General features: G+C 36.1%; 1 protein-coding gene and 1 pseudogene across 1 annotated transcript; both read left to right on the forward strand.

The window, feature by feature from the left end:
- Positions 1 to 3,592: 3,592 nt before the first annotated feature.
- On the forward strand, positions 3,593 to 4,299 carry LOC148202962 (uncharacterized). The gene is made up of 2 exons (XM_088108993.1): positions 3,593 to 4,004; positions 4,262 to 4,299. Exons 1-2 carry the CDS (start codon positions 3,593 to 3,595, stop codon positions 4,297 to 4,299), a joined length of 450 nt encoding a protein of 149 aa, XP_087965119.1.
- A 4,167-nt stretch (positions 4,300 to 8,466) lies between these two features.
- Positions 8,467 to 10,061, forward strand: LOC148202963 (plant-specific TFIIB-related protein PTF2 pseudogene; annotated as a pseudogene).
- Positions 10,062 to 12,215: the final 2,154 nt, after the last annotated feature.

Consider the following 12,215-nt stretch of genomic DNA (forward strand, 5'->3'; position numbering starts at 1 on the left):
TCAACTAGCGATGACGAGTAACTAAGGTGAGTTTTGATTTATTTAAATCAAATGCATGTTGTTTCATTGCCTTGTTTGAGCTTTCGTTTTGATTGAAAGTTTTCGTGTAGGAGTACAAGGTTGTTGGTTTGGAGTACAAGGTTAGTTTTGGTTTTCTACAGACAAAAAAAAAATTTAGCAATTTGAGAATTTTTTTTTTGAAGAAACTTTCTTCACCAATGTAAGTTTTCTTTATTTTACATTTTGTTTCATTTAAATTTTAGGATATATAGCATCACAATTAGTTTTATGTGAATCTTAATATGTATATATGTAGATAAAAAAAATCATTTTAGATGTTTGATTAATTATTAGGTCTATTGTGCTTTATAATTTTAGATTTGTTAGATTTTTTTATTATTTTTAGGTGCAGTGTTATTTTATATTAAGATTTATTATAATTTTAGTTAAACATGGAGCAAACTTTAATTTTCAAAATTTAGTACAAAATGATTAAACTTTAGTTGTTTGTATTAAATCTTGAATTGTCCAATTGGACAGTTTGAAAAAATTATTTTTCACAATTCGCTATAACGTATACATCAAAGTTTATGCATAAATTTGATAAAATTTCAGTTAAGACCATTTTATGTTGTTATCTGGATACATACTTGATTTTGGTTATACGTAATCACTTTCATTTCATGTACTTCAGAGACCAAAGTGAAATGATGCAGAAATTTTATCAAATTTATGATGTTAGACTTTTTCATATATGTGTTAGCAAATTATGAAAAAAAAAATTCAATGACTAAGGCCTTAACTTCTGAGAGTTAAAAATTTGAAATTGATGAAGTTTGTTACAAACATAGTATGATTGAAATAGATGAATGAATGTCGCATTTGTGAAAAGTATAATAAAAGGGTTTATGAGTTTTGCAATATGCTCAAGAATACACAATATCTATGAATGAGACATATTCTTATCACTATTTTTGTTGTCCTAGTCAAATACATCAGGACTTGGACACAATGTGTGTGATCATCTATTCATCTTTAGTATAGTGAAGAATTATATAGTTTGGACTTGGTGTGGAAAAGTATCACACAAGCATACAAAGTCATGAGGAACCAATTATATGGACGAATGAATGAGTGCTCATTTAGAGAACATGATATTAATAAAATATGTTTCCCATATACAACCAAAACTACATTCCCTAATTCATGATGAAGGTGATAAGATTAACAATGAGTATGTGATCTTCCAAATGTAGTTCACCTTAGATTCCTTTTGGGCTTTCTCTTCTGATGAGGATGAAAAGAAAAGGTTGGCAATAATTTGTTTTGTCTCTACAAAATGGGGACTATAACCCTTTTACGTAACATCTATAAGTTACGTTCAGAATTGTAATATTTATAATTTGATCCCTCATCAAATTAAAAATATTGCTTATGGTATGTGTACAATTAACCTTTCATGGCGTATATGTCGTTAATAATAATTTTTATATTAATTGATGATATATCTTAAAGAAAGTATGCATTGGATATTTTGGAGCAATCTGGATTGATGAATTCAAATTTTTTTAACACACTTATGAATCCTAATACTAAACTTCTACCAAATCAGGGGTAGCCTATGTCAAATCTCGAGTATTTTAGAAGACTAGTTGGAAAATTGAATTATCTTACAACTACTCGTTCTAACATTTCCTTTGCAGTCAGTGTGGTAAACTAATTTCTTAATTCTCTATGTGAAGATCATTGGAATGCATTCATCCGTATATTAAAGTACATTAAATGAGCTCCTAGAAAAGGGTTATTGTATGGTTCCAATAACCATAAAAAAGTTGTTTGTTATTCAGATGCTGATTGAGTAGGATCTTTTACTCATAGAAGGGCTACATCAAGATATTGTATTTCTGATAGTGGTAACTTGATCTTTTAGAAAAGAAGGAAACAATGTGTTATGGAAAGATTTGATGCAAAAGTAGAATATAGAACTATGACCTCAACCACTTGTGAACTTGTTTGCCTTAAAGAATTGGTTAAAGAGTTACAATTTGGAGATGTCACTTAAATGACACTTATATGTGACAATCATTGCTCTTCATATTAATTCTAATCATGCCTTTCATAAAAAGACCAAACATATTGAGATTAACTATCATTTCATTGGAGAGAAAATTGTATCTAGAAACATCATGGCTGAATTGGTTAACTCAAGTGATTAGTTAACAAATATTTTTACTAAATCTTTACATAGACTAATAATTGATTATATCTGCAACAAGTTTGATATATACAATTTGTATGTGTTGAAGTATAATGTCTTTATTTTATTATTAATATTTATGTTAGGGTTTTGTTAGGGGCTTCCCACCCTTTTATCTTTCAGAACTACTGTCTTCTATAAATACAATAGTAAGTTGTACCAGACTTGCTTAATCAAAATATAAGACTTTTCATTTTCTCTCAACTTCAAGTTGGTATCAAGATCCAGACCCTTGTGTCTTCTTCGTCTATCGTCGACAGCATCGTTTCTTTGTCTTTTTGTTGTTCGTTCCGTTGTCCGCCGCCATCGTCGTTGCTGTCTGCCGTCGCCGCCACCCAACGTCGCTTTCTCCGGTGAAGTCAAGGGTTAGGTGCGCCTTGAGAAGCGCAACCAAACCCTAATGGTCCTGTCCTCCGAAGCCTCCGCACCAGATGCCACGCACCGCTTCTTTCTGGCCCGTCCGTCGCCGCCGCCCAACGTTGTTTTTTCCGGTGAAGTCAAGGGTTAGGTACGCCTTGAGAAGTGCAACCCAACCCTGGTGGTCCCATCCTCCGAAGCCTCCGCACCGGCCGCCACGCGTCGCTTCTTTCCGGCTAGTCTCGACCACGTGTTCTGCACGCGCCACCTTCCCGGTGCCGGAGTTACACCGCGTCACTACAAATCGTCTCGCCAGGGCTTCTTGAGTGTGTTTTGGTTCCTGTTTCTCTGTTTCGTTGGCTTGGGCTCATACCTAGGGTTTTCTTCCTCACGTTTTTGAAACCCTAAGTTCCATTTCTTCTCACAGTTTTAAAATGGCTTCTTCTATTGGAAGTAATTCCTCTTTATCTGTTACCCTATCATTACATCTGCAAAACTGAATTGGAAAAATTATTTATCATGGTCCTCTGCTGTGGAATTGTGGTTTCTTGGTCAAGGACACCATAATCACCTTGAACAAGATATTTCTATGGTCCCAGATGAAGAAAAATCCCAGTGGCAGAAATTAGACTTTCAGTTATGTGCTATTTTTTGGCAATCGGAGCAAGAGGTTCTAGATATCTTGAGACCTTACAAGACATGCTCCTCTTTTTGGAAAAGGACCCAAGATATTTTTGCTAATGTTGTACAACGTCTTTTCGATGCAACCAAAAGAGCAACTTCTCTCAAACAAGTCAACCATGATATGGTTTCCCATGTAGCAAAAGCTCGGGCTACGGTAGAAGAGTTAAAGAACTTCTTTGTAGCTGATTCATTAGAAAATCTCAACAGGTTTACATGGTCCTAATTTTGAAAAGTTTACACTCTGATTTTGATCATGTATGTGATCAAGTTTTAGTTGATGATCAAATCCTGTCGATGGATGGCTTAGTTACTCGACTCCTTCGGGTACCTATATTGGTAAAAGACGAGAATTTAAGTGATACTATTGAAACATCAGCAATGGTGACACCGCGAGGAAGAGGAGGAGGTAGGAGCAACCGAGGAGGACGTGGTGGTCGAAGTGGACGTCCTCAATGCTCATATTGTAAGAGAATGGGTCATACCCAAGATAAATGTTATTCCTTGCATGGCTTTCCAGACAAAGCTGCTCATGTGTCTAAATATGATAATTCAGAATCTAGAATTTTTGATGAAGAGTACCAAGAGTTTTTGAGGTACAAGTCTGAAAAATCTTCTAATCTTGGCCAATCCTCCTCAATGCCAAATGTGTCAACTGCCTACATCTCTCAATCTGTGGAAGGTCATAGTCCATGGATTCTTGACTCAGGTGCCTCATATCATATCTCTAGTAACATCCTTTCATTTTTTTCCATGTCCTCTCCGAAAACTCCTAATTTCATTACTGTTGCCAATGGATCCAAAGTTGCATCTCAGGGGATTGGCAAAGTTACCCTATCTCCTTCACTAAAATTGAATTCTGTTTTGTATATTCCTCATTGTCCTTACAATTTAATCTCTCTGAGTCGATTGACTCGTTCCTTAAATTGTTCTGTAACCTTTTCTGCTAATTCCTTTGTTATACAGGAACATGGTACGGGTCGTCTGATTGGAGAAGGACATGAGTCACGGGCTTAAAACCTAACTCCTCAGTTTCCTGTTTTGCAACTTCATCCCCAAAACTTTTGCATGATTGGTTAGGCCACCCAAGCTTATCTAAGTTGAAGATGATGGTTCCAAGTCTCAAACACATTCAAGTCTTAGATTGTGAGTCTTGCCAGTTAGGAAAACATGTTAGATCTTCCTATCCTAAAAAGTATGAGACGTGATGTAATTTTGCCTTTTCAACTTTTCACTCTGATATTTGGGGACCAAGTCGTGTTACTTCTTTTGGTTTTAATTATTTTGTAACCTTCATTGATGAATTTTCTCGATGTACTTGGATTTATTTAATGAAAGAGAGATATGAACTTTTGGCAATATTTGTGTCTTTTTTTAATGAAATTAAGAACCAATTTGGGAAGACAATTAAAATCCTCAGAAGTGATAATGCTAAGAAATTCTTTTCTGCAGCATTTTCTTTATTCTTATCTTCCCAAGGAATTTTACACCAGTCAACATGTCCCCACACTCCACAACAAAATGGCATTGTAGAGAGAAAGAATAAACATCTCATTGAAATTGCACGCTCCCTGATGTTGAATATTAATGTTCCTGTTCATCATTGGGGTGATGCAGTCCTTACTGCTTGTTTTCTGATCAATAGGATGTCTTCTTCCTCTCTTAAGAATAAAGTCCCTCACTCTGTCATTTTTTCAAATGACCCTCTTTTCCATGTCTCTCCTCGTATATTTGGGTGTACTTGTTTTGTTCATAATGTTTCTCCAAGTCTTGATAAACTCTCTGCAAAAGCTATTAAGTGTATCTTTTTGGGATACTCTCTCCTTCAAAAAGGGTATAAATCTTATTCTCCCTCAACCAAGAGGTATTATATGTCTGCTGATGTCACATTCTTTGAAGATACACCTTTTTTCTTGTCCTCCATGGAGGACTGTTCATTTGTTCAACAAATGTTTCCTCAACCATCATGTGATTCCTTGGTTACTCCTGCTTCTTTACCTCAAACTCAAAATGCAAAGGACATTGTTCCTCCACCTCTTCTGGCATAATCTCAAACTCAGAACACTGAAGATCCTTGAGACTCAGATCCTCCTTCCTCAGATTCCCAAACCATGGATCCTTCATCCTCTTCACCCTCTCTTGACTCAGATAATAATTGGCCTATTGCCCTTCGGAAAGTTATTCGTTCTACTCGTAATCTTTATCCTGTTTATAATTTTTTGAGTTATCATCGTTTGTCTCCTCCATATTTCTCCTTTGTTTCTTCCTTATCTTCCATTAAGGTTCCTAATAATGTTCATGAGGCACTTGGTCATCCTGGATGGTGACAAGCCATGATTAATGAAATGCAGGCACTTGAACACAATGGCTTTGGAACCTTGTTCCTCTTCCTCCTGGTAAGAAGCCTGTTGGTTGTAGATGGGTCTATGCTATTAAGGTTGGTCCTACTGGTGCAATCGATCGTCTCACAGCTCGTCTAGTAGCTAAGGGATATACTCAAGTCTATGGCCTCGACTATTGTGATACATTTTCTCATGTGGCTAAAACCAGTACTGTTCGTATTTTGCTTGCTATGGCTGCCATTCGTCATTGGCCCTTTTACCATTTGGACATTAAAAATGCCTTTCTTCACGGTGATCAAGAAAAAGAGATATACATGGAGAAACCTCCTGAGTTTGTTGCTCAGGGGGAGTCTGGGTTAGTTTGTAAATTACATCGTTCCCTCTATGACTTGAAGCAATCACCTCGAGCTTGGTTTGGTAAATTTAGTTGGGTTGTGCAGAATTTTAGATTGAAACGATGTGAGGCGGATCATTCAGTATTTTATAATCATTCTTTTCCTGATAAAGGTGTTTATCTTATGGTCTATGTTGATGATATTGTCATTACAGGAAATGACGTCATTAGAATTGCTCAATTAAAGAATCATTTGTTCAACCGCTTTTAAACCAAAGATCTGGGTCGGCTAAAATTTTTCCTTGGTATTGAAGTGGCACAATCAAAGGAAGGTGTCATCATTTCACAAAGAAAATATGCTCTTGATATTTTGGAGGAAACAAACTTGACAAATTGCAAGCCCATTGATAGTCCTATGGACTCAAATCAAAAGTTAATGAAAGACCAAGGTGAACTTTTCTCAGACCCAGAGAGATATAGAAGGCTTGTTGGAAAACTCATCTATCTTACCATAACAAGACCTGATCTTTCTTATCCGGTGGGAGTTGTGAGTAAATTTATGCAAAATCCACATGTTGATCATTGGAATGCAGTGATTCACATTCTTATATATGTAAAAGGGAACCCAGGACAGGGATTGTTGTATGAGGACAAGGGAAACACTCAAGTTGAGGGATATTGTGATGTAGATTGGGCTGGTTGTCCAATTGATAGAAGATCTACCACAGGATATTGTGTTTTACTTGGAGGGAACCTTGTATCTTGGAAAAGTAAGAAACAAAGTGTTGTTGCTTGATCTAGTGCTGAAGCTGAGTATCGATCTATGGCTCTAACTACATGTGAACTTGTGTGGATTAGACAACTCCTGCAAGAGTTGAAATTTTGTGAAAATGAGCAGATGAAGTTGTACTGTGACAATCAAGCTGCCCTTCACATTGCCTCCAATCCAGTATTTCATGAAAGAACAAAAGACATAGAGATTGATTGTCATTTTATCAGAGAGAAGTTATTGTCAAAGGATCTTGTTACTGAGTTTGTCAACTCTAATGAACAACTCGCAGACATTCTGACCAAATCTCTAAGGGGGCCTAGAATTCAATTTATATGTTCCAAGCTTGGTGCATATGATCTATATGCTCCAGCTTGAGGGGGAGTGTTGAAGTATAATGTCTTTATTTTATTATTAATATTTATGTTAGGGTTTTGTCAGGGGCTTCCCGTCCTTTTATCTTTCAGAACTACTGTCTTCTATAAATACAGTAGTAAGTTGTATCAGACTTGCTTAATCAAAATATAAGACTTTTCATTTTCTCTCAACTTCAAGTGTATGCATCAACTTAAGGAAAAATGTTAGATATATTAGATTATTAGATATCTTATTTTATATATTATTATCTTCTTTATTATTTTGTCATTATTCTTTATTTGTATTTTGAGCTTAACTCATAATTATTATGTATATTTTCTACACAAGAAAAATTAATCTCAAACTTTTTTTTCACCATGATCAACATTAGTAAAAGTAAGAGTGGAATGTCAAATTTTGTATTACTAGAACTTAGAGTAAACTCACTTTATACCAGTATCTAACTATTGAAATTGTACACTCTGCTTGTGTGTCTGATATTCTTTACCCAAGTTTGGTTTGGCATGACTTTAGGACGAATTTGAAGCCCAGCTTTTAGCTCTTACTTGAAAAATATAAAAATAAACCTTTTTATATTATTTTTACTAAATAAAAGGTAGATAATATATTACTTACCCGCATAACAGCTATAAAAGTTGGTTATTTGCATTTCTGATTACCACAGATGCAGCATGCCCTCTCTTGAATATAGTTTTTCAGCAATATATGAATTTGATCGAGGGACAGGAAAAATTGAATCTTTTAAATTAATCCATGATTTGATGAAATATTTACATTGTCAACACATTATAATCAATGAACAACTATTTAGTTTTTAACTATACACTAATTTGGATATCAAATTTAGTCTTTTAGAGAAAATTATGTATAATTTATATATTTTAACATAAATGTGATTGTACATGTATTAGAGCTTATTACTGGGATATTCCAGAAAAGATTGATTTATAATTTTCTTGTTGAGATTATGATAGAACTGATTACTTCTTACTTGCAAGAGCAGAGTTACAGTTTATGCCAGTTAACAACACAATGCATATAGACGGATAAATTTTGTGGTTGACAGTTGATTCACTTTCCAAAATTTTCAGCATTATTACTTGCTTCTGCATCGCATGGCAACTGTTTCAATTTTTTTTATGTTTGGTTAAAATTTGCAGCATGTGCTGGAGCATAGCAAACCTTATGAACGTTCAGCTATAATCAAAGAATTAACTGGGCAAGTGCAGATGAGTCAGCAGAAGTTTGCCTATGATGTTATAGAAAAGTCTCTAGCAAAGGAGAAGAATTGATGTGATTTTGTATTGGGGTTTTTAAACTTGTAAAACTCTTTGGAACGAGGGGTTTCATGTCTCCTTCTTCTTGCAGCTACTGTGGCAAAACCTCATTCATCCGCGATGATGAATCTGGCGCGTTAATATGCTCTTCTTGCGGTTGCATTCAACAATTCGACCAATTTGAAGCCCAAATCGGCGGCATCGATGGACCCCAGGGTACTTTCATCCATGTCGGCACCGCCGATTCGGGCAGCGTATACTCTTATAGAGAGAAGAAACACTTTACCGCAAAAAGCACCATCGAGGAAGTGACCTACAGTCTAGGGTTATCTTCCAAGAACAACGACGTCAGGAGCATGGTGTACACGATAACTGATGGTGAGTTTGGCCAGGGCGAGTGGTTCCGCGTGCCCATCGGCGCGTGCGCTTATGTTGTCATGCGGAGGGAGGACCGACCCTTGCCCATGGCGGAGATTGGCTCCACGGTGGGGTGCGACATCTATGAAATCGATAAGATGATTCAGCGTGTTGTTGATTTTTTGGATCTGAGAGCTGATTTTCCGGAGTTTGACATTGTGCATTCGTTGGAAAGAACAATTAAAAATTCGAGTATTTTTTCCTCTGTTGAGAGTGGTGTGATTGAGAAGATGCGAAAACAGGGGGTGTTTTTGATTCAATGTGCGGTGAAGTGGTTTTTGAGCACCGGCCGCCGGCCCCTTCCGTGGTGGTGGCGGTCTTGGTGTTTGTGGCGGAGTTGAATGGGGTCGTGGTGGTGATGGAGGAATTGGCTAAGGAAGTTCATGCTATTGTTTCAACTTGTAGGCTTAGATATAAGGAGTTGCTTGAGACGCTTGTGAAGGCTGCGCAAGTGTTGCCTTGGGGTAAGGATGTTACTGTTAAAAACATTATTAAGAATGCGCCTTTGGTGATTCGGTATATGGAGAGGAAGGTTATGTTGAATCCTGGGGAGACTCAGGAGAAGAGGAAGGGTCTTGATCGAGCTGCGGTGGACTTGGAGGATGTGGTTGCTGAATGCTTGAGACATGACAATGAATTTGAATATGGCGTTGATGGCGTGACTTCGCGTAAGGATTTCAAGTATTTTTCGTTGGAGAGTAAAAGTGTTGGGGATGCTGACAGGATGCAGATTTCCATCGAATGCTTGTTTGTGATGTATAAGAAGTTTTTAGATCGAAATCATTCTACTGAGTCATTGCGAGGGAGCAGGAATTCTCGGAAAAGGATTATTTTTCAATTTGATATTCTGGAGTGTAGGGAGTGGTGGGATGGAAAATCTGAATTGAGCAAGAAGCTTATGCTTAAAGAACTAATGGAGAAGGATGTTGGTGTGGATACAATGCCGCCATCGTTTGTCAATGGTCAATTGAAATGTAAAATGAGGAAGGAGAAAATCAATGCTGCTAAGTTGCGCATAAAAAGCATTACGCATCCAGTAGATGCTAATCTAGGTGATGTTTCTGTCCCTTTAGATAGCTCTTGTCCTAAGAGAAGGAGGAAGAGAAAAGGAATGGTAGTGGAAGATGTTGATTGGGAAGACCTTATTATTGAGACCCTTGTTCTTCATCAAGTAAAAGATGAAGAAATTGAGAAGGGGCATTACAATACCTTACTGGATCTACATGTGTTCAACTCTGGCATTGTATGAGAGGTTTCAGATATAGCGGCATTCTGTGAGAAATTTCAGATATATTGCTATCGTAATTATTAGTTAACATTTTGTCCAAGACAACCATCTAGAGCAGATTTTTTGCTGCTGCAAGTTTTGTACGAACATCTTTTTTTGTATGAATGATGATGGCAATTTTGTTTGTTACTTTTTAACAATTCAGGGACCTTAATCTACATACATGATATCTGGATACAATGATGATTCTATATACATCTTATTTTGGTTCTGCTTTTACTATATTGCTGTTCAAATTTTAGTTACAGCTTGTTTTTGGTGATGATAGAGTTTTGGAATGTTCATTTTTAACCAATGGTAGGGTTTGGGAAGATTTGTTTTTAGGCTGGTCTGTTTATCAGTGGCTGTGACCGTAAATGCCTGTGATTTCCACGAATTTGGAATGATTGTCTGAAACTATAGCTACATATATTTATATAAGGTACTTGTATTTTAGTTTTTAATTCTATATTTTTATGTGCCATTTTTTTGACTAATGCAATGAACTTTGCACACTCAACTGGTGAGACTGTAGTTTATAATTACTTATTTTGCTGTCTTTGTAATTCTGTTTTATTCTTTTGGGTCATAAAATTGAATCTAAATTAGGCTACCATTCAACTTATTGATGTGAAATGGCAACACTCTGGTACTGTAGCAGCATTCAATTGCTAATGGAAAAGTGTGAACATGAGAAAAAGAAAGACATGAATGCAAGACATGATGGTGTATCAAACAGTCTTATAAGATATTTGTTGAGATTCAAGGGTTTGGGAATGCATGTGAAATAAAGCGTAGTGTTAGGGACATTTGCTTTTGGGGTTTGGGCAATATATTCTACCTTCGACTGCCTGTGATTTCAACTAACTAACTAAATACTTGTACAATATGTTATTCCTCATTGAAATAGCATAAACTTCACTATTTCGTTGCTGTTTGTTGAGCACGTAAATGGGTCACATTCACAACACTTTACCCATAAATCACAATTTAGGACAAGATATTATGTGTGTTGTGAAATTATAGCTTTAGCACTTTTACTACTCACGAACTTTAAGTATGTTCAATGAATATGAAGGATTGCATGTGACTAGCTAAATTCTAGTGAATTTATTACATCTATTGAGGTTACTCTTTTAATTGGTTTTGACAAGAAATTATGTTATCTAGGAAAAAGAAGAATTCACATGGAGGCAAATCGTATTCTCTCTTCTCGACCTCCTTTATGCTACATTAAAATTTTGTTTTACTTGTTGAACTGGTTGTCCTTGCTGCATCCATTGTGAGCAAATATGGAAAAGGTGAGTTCTCTGTGGTCCTCAACACAAGCCCTTGATCTTTTTCTTTGAAAGAATAATTGACTTCTTTTTTAGTAATCTGAACCTGAAACACATATGGTTTTAGGAACTAGAAGGTATAAATTCCTATAGGGCTAATTGCTTTTCAGAAGTATATATATTAGTTTGATAATTGGGAATCTACTGTCTATACATCTTTTGATTTAGTTTGTGGTTCCTGATAATTGTAAAGTCATGTTTAGCCTGTAGAGAGAAGTTATGCTCTCAACCAGGGAGGTTATGCTCCCAACCCCATTCTCTATAAAGTGACAATTCTACTATTGTGAATAAGAGAATCCATTTTTTCATCTCTATTATCTGTTGTCAGTGGGTGTTATTGTTTGGGTTTCATCTCTTTTATCGGCATCGAGAGGGTGCGTTGTTAGGTTCCAAACCCAGGAACCTAACAGATTGAGTTTTTGGTCAGTCAATAGATTAGTGAAATGGTCGATTTTAGATAAGAAGAGGGGTCTTGATAGGTGAAAGTTTGGAGGAATGGTTATACTTGTAAATGTGATGTTTGATGTTTACTTGGAGGTCATTTGGGACTTAGTTGGTTACTTGGTGCATTAGAAACCTGGTTTAAAGCATGAGAAAACTGATATATGAGTTTTGAGTTATAGGTTGATTAGTTGAATCTGGTTTCCTGGTCAAATAACCAAATTGGTATCCAATTTAAGATACAAATTGTTTTTAAATCATTTCTAGTGTTTAGGATGTCATTTGGATAAGTCTTATGTGCAACCAAATCAGAAAAATTAGGTTGTTGTCAAAAACTAACAAGAATAATCAATTATTT

This window comes from Vigna umbellata, chromosome 3, assembly GCF_029865625.1.
Source record: "Vigna umbellata cultivar VRB3 chromosome 3, Vumbellata_1.0, whole genome shotgun sequence".
Classification (NCBI taxonomy): domain Eukaryota; kingdom Viridiplantae; phylum Streptophyta; class Magnoliopsida; order Fabales; family Fabaceae; genus Vigna; species Vigna umbellata.

Excerpts from the sequence above, each read along its gene's own strand:
- LOC148202962 (XM_088108993.1), top strand. The coding sequence starts at position 3,593 with ATGGATGGCTTAGTTACTCGACTCCTTCGGGTACCTATATTGGTAAAA. Across the intron at positions 4,005-4,261 it reads TCCATGGATTCTTGACTCAG|GAACATGGTACGGGTCGTCT; the intron begins GTGCCTCATATC and ends TTTGTTATACAG.